General features: G+C 40.6%; 1 protein-coding gene across 2 annotated transcripts; it reads left to right on the top strand.

Moving 5' to 3' along the window:
- Positions 1-3,594: 3,594 nt before the first annotated feature.
- TRA2A (transformer 2 alpha homolog) lies at positions 3,595-22,665 on the top strand. Of its 2 annotated transcripts, none has more exons than XM_081833881.1 (8): positions 3,595-3,775; positions 12,276-12,409; positions 13,863-14,022; positions 15,996-16,184; positions 18,719-18,834; positions 19,325-19,444; positions 21,352-21,419; positions 21,834-22,665. In XM_081833881.1, the coding sequence occupies exons 1-8, from the start codon at positions 3,740-3,742 to the stop codon at positions 21,842-21,844; spliced, it is 834 nt and encodes a 277-aa protein (XP_081690007.1). In that variant the 5' UTR covers positions 3,595-3,739; the 3' UTR covers positions 21,845-22,665. The 2 variants fall into 2 exon arrangements, with proteins under 2 accessions (XP_081690007.1, XP_081690006.1); XM_081833880.1 differs by having other exon boundaries at positions 13,863-14,031.
- Positions 22,666-23,509: the final 844 nt, after the last annotated feature.

Raw genomic sequence — 23,509 nt, 5'->3', positions numbered from 1 at the left:
GGGGGGGGGGAAGCACCGAATACGGAGGGAAAGTCTGGGATCTAAAACTAAACATCAGTAATATCAGTCATGATGGACCGTGAATGTCTGATCTGAGGTTTCATCAGAAGTTTTTACTCGTTGCAATCTGAAAGTTTGCATTTTTGCTTTCAACCCATGCCTAGTTTCATTTTAAATGCCTAATAGGCTTTCCCCCCCTTACCGATAAATACTAATTTACTTACATAAATAGTATATTACATGAATAGTAATTATATTGGCAGTTTTTGTCAACTAGAGGACTCCCATGTTGTGTCCTGTCATTTGGCCTATTTGTCCAATTATTATGCCTCACTGTCTGCTTGATAATCTTGTTATAGTATAGGTTGCCAATAAATGTGCTGCTGGGTTGTGCTATGACTAAGGGCAGAGTTAATCTTATCCTCTGCAGCAGGTATATGAGACAGGGGCAATGTATTTGGTATCCAATTCCATCAAGTTCATTGTGAGTCTTTTGACTTATAAACCCAACCACCTCTTTTGCTAACATAAGACCTTAGGATTCTAACTGCAATCCAATTCCGTCCCACTGAATTAACACCCAATTAAATATGTATATGATTTCAGCCTTATTTTAGGCATATCCCAATGGAATTTTCCCCACTCTTTGAAGAGCACTCACTATAATATAACACAAACTGCTTTTGAAACTCTTCTCACTTACAAAAGGAGTTTCCTGGGTGGTATTGGGGAGCTGCTATTTTAGAAACCCAAACCCAAACTTCCCTCATGCATGCATAATTTGTGAAGTAATTAGGCCAATCAAAATAGTAGACTATCCAGCGCCGAGGGCCTTCTGGCGGTTCCCTCATTGCGAGAAGTGAGGCTACAGGGAACCAGACAGAGGGCCTTCTCGGTAGTGGCGCCCGCCCTGTGGAACGCCCTCCCATCAGATGTCAAAGAGATAAAGAATTACCTGACGTTCAGAAGACATCTTAAGGCAGCCCTGTTCAGGGATGTTTTTAATATGTAATGCTGTATTGTTTTTAATACTGATTGGGAGCCGCCCAGAGTGGCTGGGGAAACTCAGCCAGATGGGCGGGGTATAAATAATAAATTATTATTATTATTATTATTACTAGCTTTTTTTGTCCAGAACTCATCACAAGGCTGGATGTTAAGGAAAGAGGAATGAGGAGAAAGGTGATGGTTTGGTGTTAAAACTTATAAAGTCTGCATTGGTATCAGTCTTAAGAGTGTGGGAGGATGGGAAAGAGATGATTCCTAATTTTTAAAAAGGTATATATAATCCAGCATACTGTGACTGCTTGGGCAATGCATGCTGCCCACAAGTCAACATGTGCAGACATGCCAGACAACAGAATAGGCCTGTGGTATCTGAAGAAGTGTGTATGCACACGAAAGCTCATACCAATAACAAACTTAGCTGGTCTCTAAGGTGCTACTTACTGGAAGGAATTTTTAAATTTTGTTTTGAGGCCTGTTACAGGGATTGCAGAGGTGGTGGGCGAGTAGGCAAGGGAGATTACATACCTAGTCCTAGGTCATTGCATAGCCTCTGACTTGCCCACTACACACTTCAGTCACTTTCTCCAGCTCACAACTAAAACAAATATAAAAAAGGTAAAGGTACCCCTGCCCGTTCGGGCCAGTCTTGCCAGACTCTAGGGTTGTGCGCCCATCTCACTCTATAGGCCGGGGGCCAGCGCTGTCCGCAGACACTTCCGGGTCACGTGGCCAGCGTGACAAGCTGCATCTGGCAAGCCAGCGCAGCACACTTAAACGCCGTTTACCTTCCCGCTAGTAAGTGGTCCCTATTTATCTACTTGCACCCGAGGGTGCTTTTGAACTGCTAGCTTGGCAGGCGCTGGGACCGAGCGACGGGAGCGCACCCCGCCGCGGGGATTCGAACCGCCAACCTTTCGATCGGCAAGTCCCAGGCGCTGAGGCTTTAACCCACAGCGCCACCCGCGTCCTAAAACAAATATAAAGGGCTTTAAAAAGGAAGTCTCTCCCTGGTGTTAACAGCAATATATGCAGTTGGCAGAGCCCTTCTAAGGTTGCCATGTGTCCTCTTTTTCCAGGACAAACCCTCTCTTTCAGGGGTAAAATTTGAGACAAATTGCATTTACAGTGGTACCTTGGGTTAAGAACTTAATTCATTCTGGAGGTCCGTTCTTAACCTGAAACTGTTCTTAACCTGAGGTACCACTTTAGCTAATGGGGCCTCCTGCTGCCACCGCCACGCAATTTCTGTTCTCACCCGAGGTACTATTTCTGGGTTAGCGGAGTCTGTAACCTGAAGCGTCTGTAACCCGAGGTACCACTGTATTTGCTTTGCACGGCCATCATAGCGTTCTCTTTTCTGCCTTTCAAAATATGGCAACCCTACCTCAGGCACGTCCAACTTCCAAGAGACTGTGATCTACTCCCACTATAAAAAAAAATGGCAGTGATCTCCCCATTGGATTGACCAGAGTTGTTTAGCTTTTTTGGGGGGGAAGCTTCATCAGAGTTGTTGAGCTTTTTTGGGGGACGATCAACTGAAGTTGTTGAGCTTCTTTTTTGGGGGGGCCATCAGGGTCCTGCAATCGGCTGGATCTTGGATATCCCTGCTATACCTCTTCTCATGGAAGTGAGCAGTTGAGCGCAAATATGGCTGGAACATCGTTACTGATTTATTATGACTTACAAAATTTATAAACAGCTTAATTGTAAAATAAAAATAAAAAATAAAAAATCCCTAAAAGTGGATTACAAAAAATAAAAACAGCAAACTCAGGAAGAATTTACAACCCTACTTTAAAACATACTAAAGTTAAAATACTAAAACCAGTTAAAATTACCTGAACTTTCTAAGCATCTGGGCAGGTTTGTCTAAACAGGAATGTTTTGGGCAGGTACCTGCTTGATCTCAAGAGGCAGGGAGTTCCAAAGTGCAGCTGCTGCCACACTATGCAACTGAGTTATTACAAAAGTGGATTAGGTATTATGTGGCAACTGTCATAGCCTTTAAAGAGAATGTGTGTTGTGGAGCTTTGAAGCTAAAGGGATCGCTGGCAGTATCTATTGGTTTAGCAGCTACAGTGTATATAGAAGGAATGGACATCTGGAGATAATGTTGTGTGGGGATCCTGCCCAAACTTACACAGGAGTTAGTCCAGCCTAGAATCAGCTGCCTTCGCTCCCAATGTAGATGCTGTGGAAATCCTATAATATATAATACATCCTTTATTACAAGCCCTACAGGGAAAGGCAGCAGGCAGAAGCCACATTCCAAGTTCATATTCCTCCACAGACCCAGAGGAGAAGGAAGCCAAGGCTTTGAACCCAGAAACAAAACAGCTGTTAACTATAGACCTAAAGGAACTGTAATCACTACCACGTAAGCCTAGCAACGGCCTAAACAGGAGTGGCTGCGTAGACTCCACTGCGCTTGCGCCACTCCTCCTGCCTCCCGCTTCGCTCTTGACGGCGGCGTCGCCTCCATTGTGGCCTATGGGGCGGGGCGTTCGGTAGCTCCTCCCCCTCGCGCAGTGTCGGGCGCAGACCTTACGGAGCGAGGCGCCATTTTGCGCTGCTGCTGCCGCTACTGCCGCTGCCGCCGCCTCCGCCGCCACAAGAGGGTAGCTGGTTGACTGAGGAGGCAGCCTCAGGAGAAGGTCGCGGCGCTCAAGCGCTCCTCGCCCGGGTTCCCGGTCGTTTCGTCCGCCTGCCGGGTTGGGAGGAAAGCGCCGCCATGAGTGACGTGGAGGAGAACAACTTCGAGGGGAGGGTGAGTAGTGAGCGCTTCTCTGTCCAGGCCGAGGTTTCGGAGGCCTGGCCTGGCCCCGAGGGCACGAAGTCGCTCGAGACGCGGGGGAAACGGAGCCTCCCAGCCGGGCGCGGAGCGGGGCGGAGCCACCCGGAGGAGAGCGCCGTTGTTCCTCCAAAATGGTTTCCTTCGCCTGAGGTGGGGGCCGCGCTGACGCCCGCGGGGGCCGTTTTCGCGGTTTCTGTTCCGGGCCTGGCTTTCCCGCCCTCCCATTTTTGAACCGGGATCTTTAGTCTTAAAAAAAAACAAACAACAAAACCCCCCGAAACATGATCCTGGGATTCCGGTTGTTACGCGCTCTCCCGATTCCTAGCCCACCCCTTCCCAGTTTCTACTTCTGAGCTCTGCCGTTATCGCTAGAAATATAGATATATATATAATTTTTAAAACTGCATTATATATATATATATAATTTTTAAAACTGCACAACGAGCCCCTTTTTCTTCCTTTCCAAGGCCCCGAACGCCAAATCCTGAGCGAAGTTAGCATTTGTTTGGTAGGGAGGGATCTCAGCGCCTCGTGTAGATCAGGAAATCCGGGACCGAGGCTATCTTCTTTCTTAGGCAGAAAAGGCTGTTTTCTCTCCGGCTCAATCTTTTCAGACCGAAGACCCACCTTTAGGCCACACATACAATTGGGAACCTACTTCTTAATTATTTTTTTACTGGTATATTGCTATGACGGTGGTTCTGTAGCGACCCAGCTTTAGGTCAGGGTTCCTACTCTGCGGTTGAAGGTCAGCGTCCTCCTAGGCAGCCTTCTTGTATCTCCAGTACGACTTATAGTTTTAACAAGGAAAGCCAGAATCAATTTTTTGTTGTGTCTGGGGTGGCAGCAGACATTTTGCTCTGTTTAGGTTTGTTGTTAGTAACTCAACGGTTTGATCCTGTGCTTCACCCGCGCTGTTTTGTTGTTATTATATATGTTGTAGGAAATCCTTCGATCCCTCGGAAGCTTTCTGAAGGAGAGGTGTGAATCCTCTCTCAAATGAATTGGAGGCATTATTTAGTAATGGCATTGGGATTCATGCCTGGGGAAAGTGCATTATCTTAGCTTGATTTATCAGGGTGTTTTATACTCTACCACTATACAGCAGCTTGAGAGACTCCCTTTCCCCTGCCCTCCAGTATAAAGTATGAGGGAATTTCTTGATTCTGAAATATGTGTCTTTGGCACAGCTTGCAACTCACAATTTCCCCTATAAATCTGAAAAGTAGCAATAGGGAGGTTTGGGTGAGTGTTGTAAGCTGAACAATTCCAGCCATTCTTGGGTGGAATACATTTATTTGACCCTTAGCAATTATGGTCAGACTGGGCTGGATGTGGGACTGGAACAGCATTAGTTACACTTGGTGAATGATCTATACTTGGAGGTGAACAGGGAGAAACTTTTTTTGGACCTCTCAGCACCTTTTAGGTCATTCCATTCTTCAATTCCAGTTTGAACTTCTAGACAGAATGTCTGGGCTGTTGGTCAGAATGATTCCATGTTGTTTTTTGAATTGGCTACATTCAGCATAAGGATATTTGGAAGACTCGCTTAGTGCTGTGGGAATAGGGCCTGCCATATCAATATGCTGCTCACATCCATCTCTCTTCTCTTATGTAAGCATCCAAGAGTGACTGTCAGTGTTGAACCAATGTATGGTGGCTAAGACAAAACAAAATGAAATTAGGCCAAAGAAGACATGGGATCACCCACTACCACCACCTAAGTCTTTGGCGGGGAGGGGGTAGTAAAGTAGCTGGACGCAGATTCACTGCACGACTAACTGCAGTACTGTACTGTCTACTATGCTATATTTAACACATGCACGCATGCGTGCATACAACATGTCTTAACAGGAAAAGCACACTATTTGTTTCCATATCCATTTTTTACCATAGAGACAATGCTATTTCTGTTTTTTTGGAATGCTTTGTTTATAGATAAGCAGGTAGTGATGGTCCAGGAACACTTTTTACCAGCTCCACTTCTCCACTGCTCTGTTTTTAAAAGCAGGGATGTCCACTTTTAGCCTGTAAACTTCTGTGCCCAATTCAGAGTTCCTGTGCTTGCCTTATAAATCTTTCATGGTCTAGACCACCCTATCTAGAACCATTTATATCTATATGCAGGGCTAGCCTAATATATTTTGGCACCAGAGGCAGATCCCCACCAGGGAAGAAGGGGTGAGGGAAAATCTACATCAGAAACAAGGTGAAGGGAGATTGACATGGGGATCTGCTACCCCAGTGAAGCTTGCCACATGAGGCAGTCATTTCACCTTGCCTCGGGTGGGCCAGCCTTGTCTATATGCACCCTAATTCCAGCTGTGGTGATTTGATCAAAGCATTCTGCGTATTCCCTCATTATATGAAGTGAAAAGTTGCCAGCTAGCACCGGAGCTTTCACATTAACTGGCCTGGAGCTCTAAAACCTGAGCGGTAGTATTTAATGCTGATTGAACATTCCAAGAAAATACCTTGCATTCTTTGTGCATTCAAATTTAGTTTTGAATGTGCACAAAATAAAAAAAAACATGTTTAACATGTGATGAACAGTGTGTGTTAAATATATAGAGCCACATAGTTCTGTAGAAAGTTAGCAGGGCAGAGTATTCAACTAGTTTCAACTAGTTCACTACACTTAGAACAGATCTGCACAATTCAAAGCAAACTGCTGCATCAAAAGTGGTGTTCTATTACAGAATGCTTTGTAGTCATTTGAGATACGTAGAGTGTATCTGTTTGGTTTTCAGTGCTTTGGTGCTCAGTACTGATAATGGGTTTGATGATAAAACACTTGGTGCTCAAAAGAAAATTTTAAATAGCTTGTAAATGAGCCCACAAATACTTTGCTATACCTGTGTTGGTTCTCCTCCTCCTCCTCCTCCTCCTCCTCCTCCTTAGCTTAACTCATTCCTTGCCTGCCTTCCTGGAGTCAGTTTTATCATTCTATATCTGTATTAGAGTTGGGGCTTGGCTCAGGGCACTTTTGTATGTTAAATGCCCTAGTTCTGTACCAGAGCATGCTTGCTCTTATATTAGTAGTTTTTGTAGGAAAAGGCAGATGACTGAATACATTTGAGAAAGATAACTCATTGGGCTAGTGTTTCTCAGAGACAGCCAAAACAAAAACAAAACAAAAAACATGCCAACCTGACAATTACTTGAAGGCTTCAGTTGTAGAAGTGCATTTTGAAGCAGGACTAAACACTACTACTGTTTCCAATAAATACTTGACAACTTGAGAGGTTCAAAGTTAATTCTAGATTTTCTTAATCCTAAATAGTTGCATAAAGTATTGGGAAATTGCAGGTGATTGGATGTTTGATGCTTGGGGATTTAACAAAATATTGGTAGTCCTATGGTTGGACCATACCTAAAAAACATAGATGCAGACTAATAATAATTTTTTTAAGGATTTTTGTCAGGCTGTATGTTGGATCTGTATTATAATTGCTTATGTTTATTGTAGTGTTCAAAAACACTGCCATGTAATGTCTGAACCCCTTTTAGATTCTAACATGGGAGCCTGTCTAGCAACCACACTCTTGGGCCTTGAGGGCTGTTACCCTAATCCTAGACGTTTAGGCCTTTGCTCTGATTATTTAGTAATGAAGGCAGTGCCCTCCTTTATTGTTTCTAAACATTTCAAGGCTAAACATGAATGCTTAGAAGAAATTCTAGGGCTGAGTTCTCAGCTTTGGATGAAATTTAAGGGAACTATATTTCTAACCTGCACTGGTGTGTTTATCCTGTCCATGCTTTTAACATAACAAAGGCAAACAATTCAAGTGTTAGATTGTTACATTGTTACATTGGTGCTACTTCCAGTTATGCCTTTGAGCTATTCGGTTCTAAACATACATTCAGAAATGGACTCAGAATGTGTGTTCCATGTTGGAATGTTGATGTAAAGCAGCAGTGGGGAATCTTGGGCCCTGGGGGTCAAATCTGGCCCTCCAAACCTCTCTGTTTGGCCTCTAAGATTCACTTCCAGGCCTCACTCCTCATCATTTCTGCTTTTCACTATCCTTGATTGTTATTGCCTGGCTACAAATTGTCCTTGAGCTTTGATAATCCTTTTGCTAGTCTGGATGGAAGATAGGGTTGTCTGAGAGAGTGTGTGGAAACAATCCCAGCACGTGGTCCTTGGAAGTTTTCGCTTTCGGGCTGTGAGGGCAGCAGGGATCAGTGCAGGGCCATGGGGAGCAGCCCATAGGGTAAGCTGATGGGCAATCAGCTGTCCTCCAAGCCAGGTTCAGCACAGCTGCTTACAGTAGGAACCCCAGCCTGGCCTCAGAGAGGCAGAAAAATGTCTCCACAAAAGATACAGAGTTGTCTTCTGCACTATAAAAACAGCATGGTATATTGGTTCTCCAAGGACCAGAGCAGATACCATGCTGTTTTTATAGTTACTAGGCTGCAGAATCTCACACTTTCATGAATTCGCCTGATCTCCTTTTCTATAGCTTAAGGCAGGTTTGGCCAACTCCCAAGAGACTGCGATCTATTCCCAGTATAAAAAAAACTGGCAGTGATCTACCCATTGTCATTGAAGGGAGGAGCGTGTGTGGGGTGGGTGGATTGCCCAGAATTTTTTTTTTAGGAGAGAAGTGCCCAGAGTTGTTGGGGGAAGATTGCACAGAGTTTTTTTAGCTTTCCCCCAATAACTTTTTGTACACGATGAGGATCCCGTGATCTACCACTGGTTGGACATCGTTGACTTAAGGCAATGGGTCTGAGTGATCTGTAGTTAGTACAAACTTTGGAGTGCTCTCAACTCTAGGGAACATGGGGTTCCTGAATTGGTGCTCTTTGAGGATAGTGGAAGTACTTTCTGTGCAGACAGAATTGCCTGTGAACCAGATCATTGCCCTTCTTCACCAAGTGCCCCCTGAGCATACTGGTTTTATTTGGAGTTGATGGTATCTTAATTAGCTTTATTGAGCTTTTATTGCTAGCTGTAAAACTTCTATTTCTATAGCACACTGGTGTAAAACTGCTTTACAATGCCAGTTCTATTCATCTTCTCTTATTCAACCTCTCAACAACCTTGTTAGGTTGAATGATGGTGAGCACAGAAATTATGTGGCTCATTAGGAATTTGGACCTAGGTCTTGGACTTGCCAGGGCATAGCAACCCCCCCCTCCCTGCACTAGGGTTTAGGCTGGTAAATAGATACCCCTGTTGTCATGAGGGGAAATGTAATTGAAGATGATTTTTTTCAATTGATCACACCTTTTAATTGATTTGCTCTTGCAACTCTTTAGGCCCATTTTAAAGTGCTTGAGAAACTTTATTGTCCTGTCTTGTTGAAGGTATCAGCAAAATAAAATTAACTATTTTTAGATTCTTATTTGTATACATTTATATAACAGTATAATTGTATTTGAAAGGGCTCATTTGACAAATCCTTTTAAAAAATAGTTTATTTTATTGTTTATTTATTAAATTTCTATTCTGTCCTTCATCCAAATATCTCTAGGTGGTTCATATATCCCACACATCATATAATACAAAACTTAGTTGTTTATCTACAATATCAGTGGTACCTTCCATTTCGCTTTGTTTATGGCAGTCTTCAGAGTTGAATGGTTGTTTCTCACAAGACTCTTAAGGCTGCACACTCAGGAGTAAGTCTTATTGAATTTGGTGGTACTTGCTTCTGTGTCAATATGTATAGCATTGTCCTGTAGATTTGTTTATATTGGGTCCCAAACCATCCCAGTCATCACACACTAGATAAAGAATTTTGCTTTCTCCCACCTTCATATATACCTATTTACATTTTGAATATTAAGAGTCACAAATTTTGGTGGACCTAGTGATTATTTGTGGTTTTCCTGACCTCTTGTCTGAGTCCTCTGCACAGAGAGCTCTGGGAAAGAGTCTCAAGTTGTGATTGGATTGGGCAAGTAGCTGCCAGGAAGAGATCCATGGTTGCAGATGACGAAATGACCACCTCAGGATTCAGTCACGGCTCCCCTATGGTTGGGTGTAAGTTAAACATGTGAATAAATGCTAGTCTAAAGGGTTGATACCTCTGATTCTGCTCAGAAAGTTTGTCCTGCATTCTTGACACTTTTACGCTATGAACATAGTTATCTGAAGGCAACAAAAAGAAAGCTTAATCAACAGTAGTTGGGATCTGACTATTAAGTCTTCTCTTAGCACCTTAATTTAGGCTGTTATCCTTTACTCACTTACCTGTGGATAATTCCTATTGAATTACTACTCCATGGGGCTTACTTTTGAGTAGGCATGCCTAAGATTGCCTTGCCAGTGTGAAACAATTTCATATATGAAAAAAATTATTATGAGTTATATTTTTGCTGCCACCTTGTGAGGGTGTTAACCTGGCACTGCACAGTATACTCCTCCTTTACTAATTGATTCTTGTGGAAGTTTGCTGATGGGAAGTTTGGGTTAGAAACTTAGTCAATGAAGTGGGCTTTTTTATTTTTTATATGGGCAAGCATGAAAAATGAGGCACCCTGCCCCACTTTCATATTTAATATTTTCTTTGGTTAAGCATTTTTCCACCATCAATTTCCCTGTCTTTCTTACCCATTCCTCCTAATGTTTTTTTTTTTTTAAAAAAAAAGAACATTGTCTTGTTTTGACAATTAGACACAGCTCCACAATATGGTATTTTCGTCAACTCGGGGAAAGTAATGGTGCTATTAAAATGTGCACGTTTAGACTATCGCGAGTATGCAGATTCCCTTCTGAAAAATTCACTACTTCACTCTTCAATATGACATAAGTATGGGAAAACAGGTCTGAAATGAAATGATAAAATGGTATCTTTAATGAGAAACAAAACAGTAAGAACTGTAAGACAAAATGACATTTGGCAAAATAAATGCAATAAGCAGTTTTCATTGGCTAAAAAGGGAATAAGCTAGACAAAGCAGTACAGATTGCTGTGCAAATGAGAAAAGGAGGGCAGTTTTGATTTATCTTAATGTAATGTTCATGATACATACAATGAAGATTCAAATTCAAATATGCAATATATTTCCATAAAATTCTTGATCTGTTCTTTTAGTTTCCCTGTTTGCCCAATCACCTCACTTGAGTGTGCTTATTCAAATATCTTATTTTCCTGTATTGCTTGTTTGATTCATCTGTTGTTTTGACAAGGAATACAGAATAACAGTCCCAGTTCTACAGGTAACTTCAAATGGCAGCCACTACCGAAGTTGATTTAAGTTGTTACTGAAGAAGAGCCTTAAATTGGCTTCGTTTCTTCCCTACTGTTCACATATTTTGTAGGTTTTGGATAGAATGGTTAGGTTTAGGGGGGGAAAGTATTTTGGAATATTTAGATCATTGGCACATCTGTGGCCTGAATCCCAAGAACTGCAGCTAGTTGTACTTGGTACTTGTCTGTCATGAACAACTGCTCCCCAAGCTGCATGTTAAACTTCTTGAAGCTGGGAATTTAAAAGTTTGTGATGCGGCCTGGGGTGATGGGGAGCTGGGCATTATATTAGGCATGTCTAACTCCCTGTTTGCATCTAGTGTAGCTCTTTGAAATCTGGCCTATCAGTTTTGCTTGACGTTTTTAACTTCAGGCAATCCTAGTATTTAAGGTAACACTGAAGTCTGTGTGTATCATATGGAATTGAACGAGATTAAAGTTAGAAAAGGAGCAGGATAGATTTAGAACATTTGGGAAATGTTGCAAGGAAATCAGTGGACTCATTTTTAGAGCCTATATGATTACACCAGTTAAAAGATTTTTTTTTAAAAAAATGCTTTTATAAATTAGTTATTTGCACTTTACCTGCTGGCTATTCAATTTTGGTAGTTAAAAGTCTGAAACTCCAGCAGAGTTTTATAATCCCCACATGCTTAAATATACTAAATGTTCTTTTTCCATTAAGGTTAATGTTCGTGAAGAAATGGAAGAGTTTTTTCCAAGAATGTGGAAGATAAATCAAGATAAAAGAAGGCTAATGAAAAGTGTTAAAGATCAGAAAATTAAAATTGAATGGGGGAAAAAATTGAACAGAAGATTGGTCAGATAGAAGCACTTGAATATTTTTAAGGCTATAATGAATTGTTTGAATTGGGGAAGAATACACGAAGTATGAAAAATGAAAAACTCAATGAAGAATGAAGAAAAGTAGAAAGCAAGAGTGAAGTAGAATTAAAAGAATCTGGAAGAATGAATGGGTCCTAGGTTAAGTAAATGTATGGTTTATGTTCCAGTGTCTGTATGATCAAGTTGTAGATGAATTTGCATGATTACTTAGTTAATAGAGCATTGGTCATCCAGTTCGAGTAGGGAACTATTTGAGGAAATCACGCAAAGTTAACAGTGGGTTAAACAGAAGTTTGTCCTGGAGGGTATTGCCTAACCATTTGTTTTTCAGGCACAATCAATAAAATATAGTTACTTTAATATAAGAAGGTAGGCATTTGTGCAACCACTACCATTTGTAATACTGCTTTTTTTGTTAGGAGTCACGCTCCCAGTCAAAATCTGCAGCTGGGAGTCCTGCTCGTGTAAAATCTGAGAGCAGGTCAGGATCGCGTAGCCCATCAAGAGCTTCTAAACATTCTGAGTCACGCTCTCGATCAAGATCAAAATCCAGGTATGTGTCTGTTGTTATACATTCTGTCTTTGCATAAAACTTACTTATTTGGGGCCTTCAAGGTATTGAGGGGTTTCATGGAAGAGATTTTGAGTTGTACTTTTTAAGAATATTTTATATGGATTTTTTTAAAACGTCAGACCTTGCTCTTTAGCAAGGTTGAACTGCTAGCATAGAATTACAGGAAGCTCCCTTATACAGTAGACCACTTGTCCATCTCACTCAATACTGTGTACTCTCATTGCTTCTCTCTACCCAGAGCTTCAGACAGCCCTATCGGGAGATGCTGGGGTTTGAAACTGAATCTTTGGCATGTGAAGCTTTTCCTGTGCCATGCAGCTACAACCCTTCTCCACAGTGAGGTTGTTGTACCTCCTCATGGCCTAGTTGCAGCACCAACTACACTATGGAAGTGCTCTGAAAATTTTCCACCATGGAAGGTCTCGGAAAATTACCCTGATAGCTATAGGAGATATGAAAATTCTCCTTTCTGATGTCGCAAGGCTTTGTGCCTCTAACTGGAGAACAGTTTGTAGATTACCATCACATAAGACAAAATATAAGACAAATCAGATCCTAAAATGTAAGAAAAGCTATCTCCTTTCTGTCCCCAGTGACAATGAAGCTTCCATAAACCGGCATTCCATACAATGGCTTGATTTTCACACAACAGTAAATCACCTAAGAAATAAACCATGGCATCCTGTAAATGAGAAACGTGTGCGCACACTGCACAACCACTCCTGCTTTGCTTCATTCTGCCTGGAACCAAGAGAAACAAATCACAAGGCTGGTTTTGTTCTCCTTTAGCTTCTACTCATGATTTAACTTGGTTCCACGACAGACCAAGCAAAACAGGAGTGATTGAGAAACATGTGACTTACCATGACATGTGAACCAGTTCTTTGTGGTGTTTTATATGTTCTGTGGTGAACGGCTACCTTACGAAATTGTTGTATTGAAACACCATTACATGGCTAACAATTACTCAAAAAATTACCTGCACAAGTAGTTAAGAAATTCAAATTGTAATACAATAAAATGCAATGAAAGAAATAAAGAAGCAGTCAGTACAGTTAAATCATATACCATCTAGCACAGCACAATACAATTGCTACAAAATGCAGAAAAATAATTGAGTGGTCCACCAAGACCCTAAGCAATTTTCATGTGGTCCTTGTGGGGGGAAGTTTGGGAGCCCCTGGAACAGTTAAATGTTTAAAATGTTATTTACATTTTACAAAACGTTTATTTTAAAATACTTGATATTTTAAAACTGTGCCAGAAACTTACTTTGAGATGCTTTCAGGAGCATATATATATATATATATATATATATATATATATATATATATATAAAAAAAATAATGCATGAATTTATGAAAACTTCAATATTTCTATGGTGCTTCACAGATGTTTTTTTCATATAACAAATAAAATGTATCATTTGAAGGTCCAGGTCAAGAAGGCATTCTCACAGGCGTTACACTCGCTCTAGATCCCATTCTCATAGAAGGCGATCACGAAGCAGATCATACACTCCAGAGTACCGGCGTCGAAGGAGCCGCAGTCACTCTCCAATGTCTAACCGAAGAAGGCACACTGGCAGCAGAGTATGTAGTGTAAGCTTGTAGGGAAATTATTTTAAATCTCACTATGAATATATGTATAAGAAAAGCTAATCCATTTAACTAATTTATTTTTGTTGATTAGGCATAACATCCACAGCTTGCAGGTTTCTGCGGTCAAGAATAAGAGGAGCCTTGGCATTTTCTGCTTGTCAGGTCTATTAGCGTTTACCCTAGCAACCAGCAGTATGAATACCCCACAGTACTTTCCCAAACAAGGAAGTGTAGGGGAGAGGAGCACCCTGATTTTCTCTTAAGGGGCGGGGGGTGCTGGTGGTGGAAAGAACTGGTGGCTTTATGGGAGGAGGCCCCCCCCAAAAAAAACCAAACCCAAGAGGTGTGTAGTTCTTTGCAAGAACAGACAACTTTGATATCTAATAGCTTTCAAAAGATTTAAAGTTGGGCGTGGGAAATGAGATTTAAATCCTTGCTGGTATGAAGATATTTGGGTAGACTAGATCAGCTGTCCCCAGCATGGTGTCTTACAGATGTTTTGGACTACAACTATCAGCCCCTGTCAGCAGGAATCACAAATACAATTTCTTCAGAAATTTTGCATCTATCCTGTGCCAGTTTAGGGAAAGTTATATGCCAGAGGCATTTCATGATAAACTGTTGATTGACTTTAAGTGGCCAGGCAAACTTAGTGGTTATTTTTGGCCCCACCTTCCCTTTTGAAATTGAGGTTTGGTGGAAGCAGCTGAAATTAGCAAAACCCCTCTGATAATTATGGGCACAGGACTCTGTCTTTGCCTCTATTCTGGTTTTGCTATGCCGCATCCCTTGTGGTAGGATGGTAGGATACTCTTGAGTTACTCAAATTTACATTAAAAATATTTATGTAAATATTGAGGCATTATGGGATGCAGGAGTCTTTGTAACTCACTCCTATTCCAATCCACCATTTTGCCTGCTGGCTCTGGCAAAATATATATATATAAAAGGATCCTGCAAGCCAAAAGTCAGGTGTTTCTATATTTCCTAAACTGTATATAGAAATGATTATACATTTTAAAATGATGGAATTACAACATCTTAAGGCTCCATTTGTTAAACTGATCTGATTTTAGGAGAGGGAAAGGAACTTGAGATCCTTTCTACTCTCCTTGGAGAGTTTTGGAGCACATGTGCGGGTAGTACAAAGCAGGTATGTTTCCATTGTATGGCTCTTTTGCAATAAGACACTGAGGAAATTAACAAGACCTGTTTGGCTGCTTCGAGGAAGTTGTTCTTGAACAGAAAAGAGAATTTCAGGCAAATGTCTGAAACACAGTCTCCAGTCAGTGTTGAAACCAGAATGCTATATCATTCCATCTGCCCATCACTAGATGGTAAATACATGTTTCAAGCTGTAAAAGATGGAACCATCATGACATCAACAGAATGCAGCATTTTGGTCAGATTTCAAAGAATTAATTCTCTTGTTTGCAGCAAACATGCCCTTTGCATGTTGTGGGCTGCAGTTTCTATCATCCCTAAGCTTTGGCCATGCCAACTGGGGCTGATAGAAGTTGTAAGTTCAAAACCTCTGGAGAACCCCATGTTGGATACCCCTGCAATATAATCTTGTAGCCCAAAACATCTGGAGTGCACCATGTTGGCTACCCCTGCATCTTGCCATAACTGCATTAGAAACCCTCTAACCAGTATATTGTCAAACCTCTGTAGGATTAGCTGCGCTGTAGTAAGTCCAGCCAGTTTGCTGTACTCTGTGCAGCCAATCTGCCCCTCTCCCTAGTCAGCATAATGAAGTGAGACCTTCTGAATCCTCTTTCATTATGAGAATTGGATCCAGTGGTGGAGTAGGCATAATAGATCTTCCTTTCCCTTTTTGTATTACTCAAAATTTGCAGTTATCCAAAATACCTTGCTGCCAATGTCAGTGAAAGAATGAGTGAATGTGCAACTGCCACTGTTCTAGGCATGCTTTGATACTTGAATTTGGTTCATTTTTTTAGGCTAATCCAGATCCTAATACATGCCTTGGCGTGTTTGGCCTCAGTTTGTATACTACTGAGAGGGATCTTCGTGAAGTCTTCTCTCGTTACGGACCTTTGAGCGGTGTCAATGTGGTTTATGATCAACGAACTGGACGATCAAGAGGATTTGCTTTTGTTTACTTTGAAAGAATAGATGATTCTAAAGAGGTAAATTTATTAAGTTGGGAAGGTTGCAAAGTTTACCAGTGATTATGTGGCCGTAGAGGTTTCCCCACAGAGTTGAGATTCCCTGGAGACTTCCAGGTCATTTGAGAGGCCTGGAGGAGTCACACAAGCCTTGGGGCCAAGGCAGAACATAAGCATATAATGAAAGGCAAATTCAGCACACACACACACTCTCTCTCTTTTAAAAAAGTTGTAATAGTACTGTATAAATCTGTGAATCAGCCACAGTTGTCCAGTGCAGACCTACCTCCTGATTGCTAACAATAATCAAGACTAAATGAAGACTGTGAGAGTGTACTCGGTGTGCTCACTTGTATGTAAATTTCCTCTTAACCATACTGTAGGGTTATACCTGATAAATGTAAACACTAACCAGGATTTCAAACTAGGCATTTGAAAAAACTGCATTTGAGAGAGGAGAAGCATAAGCTTCTGAAAAATAAACTGGCATTAAAAATTAAATTTCAATTTTTTAGCTTCAAATCAGCATAGTAGTAATATAGTTTTAATCAAATCGTGTGGCTGCTGTAATACATAATTTTGACTGAGAATGTTTCCTCGGGTTTAAAGTACACAGTCATATATAATATGAAAATTGATCTGGTTACTGTACTTCTTAAATTTACTTGGTTGTGCCTCATTCATGAGGGGGATGATGTACTTCAGGCTCTTTTTTAAAAAACAAAAACAAAAAACCTATGCTATGTCATTTGGATTTGTTTGATTCCGGAGACTGTGTTGATGATGTGTCAGTACTTATGTGAAGCTGTTTGATAAAGGTATGAAATTTGAATGGTAGTCTTTGTTGGTGTTCCTTTGCATAATAGCATTTTCCAAGTTGTCTTGGAGGAACTATGTATATTAGTATGAATAGTGCTATAATCTATGATGCATTGATTCAGGAATTTCATTTGTTCTTGTAGCATGAACCTTTTGGTGAGAGAAGATTCTTTAAAATAGTGTTTGCTGTGTTTCAGTGATAGAAAGAAATCACTAGGTGGCGATATAGCCCACATTTAATCACATTTGAAGTACTGTACTGAATCAAAGTGTAGAATGTTCTTGTTTTTATTTTTAATTTCTTACAATGTAAACAGTAAACATGTGGATCTTGATTTTCCCCTAGTTTAGGCCCTAAATTATGATTAAGCCTTTTTTCTAGGGCTGGAGTTAAACAAAAGTCCAGTGCCAAAAATGTAATACAGTCGTACCTCCCGAACGCTTTGGGAGTCAGATGTTCCTGCTCCCAAACAATCAAAAACCTGAAGTGAGTGTTCCGGTTTTCGAACATTCTTTTGGAACCCAAACATCTGACGAGGCTTCTGATTGGCTGAAGGAGCTTCCTGCAGCCAATCAGAAGCCACACTTTGGTTTTTGGATTCTGTTCAACTTCCGAGGTACAACTGTAATGTTTAGGTTGGGTCGAAAGCTACTATTTTGTCCACAGAAGGGGTCGCCTGCTCACAAAAAGGCATACTGTGGCATTCTTGAACAACTGCAAGCATGATGGTTGCTGTAGAGCCTATCTGCTGTAGATAAACAAACTCTTTGCTAGTACTTCCAGAAGCATTTGTGGAAAAGCAGTGCCATATATTTTCTCCAGTCCATATTAAGCAAAAAGAAAAAAGGAAAATATTTGCATCAACAGACATGGAGTAGGTAGCAACCAAGAATCTCCACCACCACCACACACACAAAAGGGATCAAGGGTCAAACCTTTTATGTAAATTTGCTCATGGATTATTAATAATAAAATAGGGGTATTATTTTTCTTTGAATGTATTTTAGTGTTTTTATATTGTGAACTGCCCTGTGATCTTCAAGTGACAGGTGGTATAGAAATTTAATAAATCATCATTATATCATCTGATCGTAAATTATTGATGCTGTCTAATTTGCATGATTAAGGATAGAGCTAAAAACTCACTGTTAATTGAGGCAAAGCATATAACATCCATGAGAGTGTGTTGGAGATAGAGCCTGATGTGGAGTCAGTTCCTTAATGTATTGTTTGAGTGAACTGCCATGTGGTGAGTGAGTAATTAGGAAGTCGTATAGGCTGAACCTGCCATTTTACTAAGCTCTGCTGGAATAGGTCCTTGTAGGTGAGATGGTAGGAGACAGAGAAAGCATGAAATGGCAGCTGAACAGCAGTAGTAACCCAGCCATGTGCACCCTGCAGGAAGCCACACTAGTGTGCGGTCCCTTTGCTTCAAGGGAAATGGCTCCCCGTTTACCTTTTTTTGGAGCTTTAAAAGCAAAGTGTCAGGAATGCATCAGCTTCTTAGCAGGGTGCTGGCTTTAAAAGGGATCCTATTTCACTAACTTTAATGCCCCAAGTCAGTGGAGACATTTTAATTCTCTCTGCTAGAGAAAAGACGGTCCACTGATTAGCAGGATACTAATACTAATTAGCAGGATACTAATAACTAATAACTAAGACAAGCTGATTTTGCTTAATGAGAATAAGCACTAATTTCTTGTTGCTGGAACTAAAGTGCCTGCCTTCTTTGCAGGCAATGGAACATGCAAATGGAATGGAGCTGGATGGCAGGAGAATCCGGGTGGATTATTCTATCACAAAGAGAGCACACACGCCCACCCCTGGAATCTACATGGGCAGGCCAACCCAGTAAGGAGTTTTCCTGGCTTAATCAGAAGAACTGCATTTTAGAGTCTGTGATTCAGAAGAAACTATGTTGTCAATAAATGCAATAGTTCTGTCTCTTCATAGGCTAATCACTGTCTTACTCAAGAAATTCCTTTTAAAAATCCATTTGTTTCATGTTCTTTAAACTTATTGTCATTATTTTCATGCCACCTCATAACTCACTGTTGCTGAGTAGCATGCATTACAATGCACTGTGAACAATAATTACAAATACAATTAAAGGCAGACAGTTCTGGATAACTTTTTAAATGTGAACTCTGCCCGTTGAATGGTCTAAAGAGCTATCTAATCCTGTAGCTTAAGCCAGTCTGTGGACCCGAGTAATACCTTGAATGGGAAACCCTGCGAGCTGCATGTTTAAATGTTAAAAATTTGGGGTTTTTTTTTTTTCTTGAAATAAGAGAAATCCTAATATTTTGCATAATGCATCTTGTCTTCCCTCCCAAAAAAGTAGTGGAGGTGGTGGCGGAGGAGGAGGAGGCGGAGGAGCTGGCCGTCGCCGTGATTCCTATTACGACAGAGGATATGACCGAGGCTATGACAGATACGAAGAATATGATTACCGTTACAGGTATGCATTCTGATTTAAATGAAAAGGCTCAGAGGAAATCTTTGTCACAAGCATGAACATTGCATAGGCATAGGCAGACACATGGGCAGGAGCTGGTTACAGAGTGAGGCTGTAGTATGCAAAGTGGGAGAAGAAGGTAAAAGAAGAAAGGGATCGTGTGGCCCACTGAGTGTGAGGGGAGAGTGAATGGGAAAGATGGGTTCTAAAGCAGGCATAGGCAAACTCCGGCCCTCCAGGTGTTTTTGGCCTACAACTCCCATCATCCTTATCTAACAGGACCAGTCGTCAGGGTTTATGGGAATTGTAGTCTCAAAACATCTGGAGGGCCAGAGTTTGCCTTTTCCTGGTCTAAAGGGACAAGCAGACTGAGCAAGAAGAAAAGGAGAAGCTTTGGATTGCTGTAGAGCCTTCTGGTCCCTATGCTTCTTTGTCTTCTGGACACACATACCAGTCCCCCCCTTTATTCCTGTTTGGTTTGCTGGCAAACTAGATGAAAGGTTTATATTTCAAAAGTAGTAATAAACTAGGGAAAGGGATAAGAGTGGGTAGCTGTTTTAGGAAGAGGAAATAATGTGAAAGGAACACAGAAAACGGATGAAACATGGGTGGTTGGGATAAGAATATTAAAATCTGCCTTCACTTACCCTCCCTGCTTTAAGCAGAATTTGCTGATCCAAAGTCATGTCAGTACTAGAGCTCCCTGCTGCAAGAAGATTGCTCTGGCATAGGATTGAGCTGTTTCTAAAGAAGGGTTAAATGTCAATAGAAAATGTCTGTAATTGCCAGGCAATTGTGCTAATCTCTGGGTTCATCCATCATTTAATTGCTGGCTCCATCCTTCCACTACCATTTTGTGACTGGTGGGCCCCACTAATTTTAGCCCTCAAGGAGCCCCTAGGGATAGAAATTTTGAGATAAGTTTATAGTCTTCAAAAATTCTGTTAGTTCATATAGTGATCTATAGTTTGTATAGTGATTTATGGTTTGTTGCAAATAAGATTATTGCATCCATATAACTGCTTTCCAATTTATTAAAGCATGTTTAGCCTGTTTTACAAACTCTGCAGTAGTCTCAAAGCATATAACAATAAATATTTTGAAACGAAATAATTAAAGCCAAATCAGCCAAGTAAAATAGCTTAAACATCTTAGAACCGAGAAAACAAAAAAACCCAGTACCTGATAAAACAGGGAATTAAAACTATTCCATATAAAAGCTAACCTATGGTCAACAGTTTACAGTAGCATGTTGTAATCATATATGTGTTTTTTTCACACCAGTCTAGTTACATCTCTCTGAAAATCAAACTTATCCAACCTTTCTTCTAACCAGGGAGCTTGGATAGCAAGTTGTGTTTATGTAGTATTACAACTTAGTGTGCCATATGACGTTGGTGTTGAAATGACTGGGTTGAGGAGGACTAGATTATCTTTGTAGTCCCTTTCAACTCCAGGTTTCTTTGGCACAAGAACCACTATTTGTTGCAGCTGCAGGAGCACGTTTGAGGGTGAAAATAACATGCCCATATGAGTATGGTACCCAGAAATTAGTCTGCCTTACATTTGGTCAGGTATAACAGTAGATACTTATGAGAGCTTAAAGATACAGACTTATGTGAAAAAGAGGTTTGTGTGTGTGTGTATGTGTTTTCTCTTAATCTGTTAATGTCTTATGGCTTGTAAAAACAATGTTTCCATATTAATCAGCACCTTAAATCACTGTGGAATATTATTTAAAAATAGGTGTCTTTAAATTTGTCCAATATTCTGTGGGGGAGAAAGAAACCATGCAAATGAAGCTTGGTTCTTCCATTTGGTAAAAATGTGTATGCTGTACAAATTATTTGACAATATTTTTTAAACTCTTGACAAATGCTAACAAATGGATTTGTATACTTTCTTCAAAGGAGGCGATCACCTTCACCTTACTATAGTCGTTACAGATCACGGTCAAGATCCCGTTCCTACAGCCCAAGTAAGTATAACAGCAGTCTCACCAGAGCGGTTACAGCAGAGGAAACATCAAATCAAAGCACTGCCAGGCTTACCGCCCGCCCCACCCCCTTTAAAAAGTCTTTCCAATTTGCCTTATGGATATCCTCTAGTGATTAGACAGTAGCAAGGATACCATGTTCAGAGCTCCTGTTCCGTCTGTGGATCTCCCTCTCCACTTGCAGACGGGGATCCGCAAAATCCTATAGCGCGTGCAACACCTTCACAAGGACCATAGGATTGCAACCCTAAGTAAACCATTTGTATCTAGTAGAAGTTGTTTTTAGCAAATTGAAGTGTGACAGAAGGGGAATGCACTGATACTGGGTGGAAGGAGAAACAAATGAATATGGAATTATGAACTGATGGTTACAGTGTTCTCTCTTCTTTCTTTCAGGGCGCTATTGAAGAAGAGAAGCTAGTCACAGTTGCAAATACAATTTTTAAACAGCAAGTTCCGAACTTCGCTTTCCCTATAGATCCCCTGCAGTTATCTGAAACCCTATTAAAAGGTCCTTGGTTCATTTAGAATATATGTATTTTCAGTTGAAATACCAGTTTTCCATCTCTTCTTATTGTAATACTCCTGGTGTAATTGTTGTAGCTTTATGTACTTAAATATCTTTAAGCGAAAACTAAATAGGAAACCCAAAGTGGTAATACGTTTTGTGAATTTTTTTTTAAAGCAAGTGGATTTTTGTTGAACGTAATGGGGAAGGAAAACAGAAGTGTGTTAAAGCCCTGCATGTTGTGTTTCAGTAGAAATCTACTATTTTAATGAACTGTTCATCTTTCTGCCTATTACTTTTGAGGAAGAAAGTGTTGTTCTGTATCTTCAGTTATAGCCCAAGTCAGTGCATGCTCTTAAACCAGAGCATTTTCACTCATTTTCTCAATGCAGTGATTTAATAATAATAAAAAACATTGGAGGGAAGTCTTTGAAAAAACAAAATTCTCGTATGCTACAAATTTCACCTTGGCATGTGTTTAATATAATCACAGTGCTAATATGGATGACATTTGAAATTTGGTTAATATTAAATTGACTGGAAAACGTTCTTATGTTTGCCCCATAATCAGGACAGGCCTAATTTACTGGGCGTAGAAAATATTTGATCTGTTCTCAGCAGTTCTATATGGAAATAAAATTATGGTTAAGCAGGTTCTGTTTGGTGCTATGGATTTCAAAACTATTATTTTGCTTCTCAAAATAAATTTAAATTCTACCAGTGCAGTGTTTCAGCATTTAATACAATTGGTTAGATATGTTAAGTTTCTTGCAAGGAATTAACAAGTAGTATTTCCTGAAATCTTGGTATTGGATCCAACCTAGGTTAGCTGCTCTTTAAGTCCCATCAATTTCAGCTAATTAGACTGGAACCAACCCTAAGATTTAGAGTTGGGGTAGCGGTGTGCACAATAAAACATATGAGTCTGCTTCTGGAGAGAGATCCAACAGCATCTTTCCTAAAACTATGGACACTGAAATTCAGCACATGGAAAAAGAATTGAGGAATTAAGCTCTGGTGTATCACTCCCTATATTAGTAAAGTGAGTGTGCAGATATATCAAACAGCAAAATGGATGGAGACATAGGGCAAGATGGCAATCCAATAAATGGGAGAGAGCCTATGGGCATGCAAAAATAATAATTATTATTAGTTAGAAGAAAGCTGCTCCCTAGAATCAACAGGAGCTGTGTATGTGCATAGCTCTCATGCTGCATGTAAATATGGGTATCAGAAAACAGCATGGAGGGGTTGAGCCCTCAGCTGGCCAAAGACAGGTCCCACACTGAAGAGAAGCAGGAATCACTGGGGCAAAGGGAGAACTGGCATCTTGGTGTGTGTTACATCCTTGGTGGGAGCAATTGCCATTGCCCCATACACTGCAAGACGCTAAAAAAGTCATGACTCCCACATCACCTTCTCCCGCCTCACTTTTTGGTTTGTCTTGCAAGAGTACCAAAATTCCAGGAAAACTCAGTATTTAAAAACAGGCAAACATTTTCTTTTCCCTAGTTGTCCTTTCTGGGAGCAAACACCACTTTGTGGTACAACTAACTAATGGTCA

The sequence above is a fragment of the Podarcis erhardii genome (genome assembly GCF_964252035.2).
Source record: "Podarcis erhardii genome assembly, chromosome: 12".
In the NCBI taxonomy this organism is placed as follows: Eukaryota; Metazoa; Chordata; class Lepidosauria; order Squamata; family Lacertidae; genus Podarcis; species Podarcis erhardii.
The sequence above is the reverse complement of the archived record's forward strand: the minus strand, read 5'-3'. Positions and strand labels throughout refer to the sequence as shown.

What these genes read in the sequence shown, in the direction of transcription:
- TRA2A (XM_081833880.1), top strand. Translation starts at nt 3,740, where the DNA reads ATGAGTGACGTGGAGGAGAACAACTTCGAGGGGAGG. An exon ending in AGAACAACTTCGAGGGGAGG is followed by an intron (nt 3,776 to 12,275) that starts GTGAGTAGTGAG and finishes TTTTTTTGTTAG; the next exon opens with GAGTCACGCTCCCAGTCAAA. An exon ending in GAATAGATGATTCTAAAGAG is followed by an intron (nt 16,185 to 18,718) that starts GTAAATTTATTA and finishes CCTTCTTTGCAG; the next exon opens with GCAATGGAACATGCAAATGG.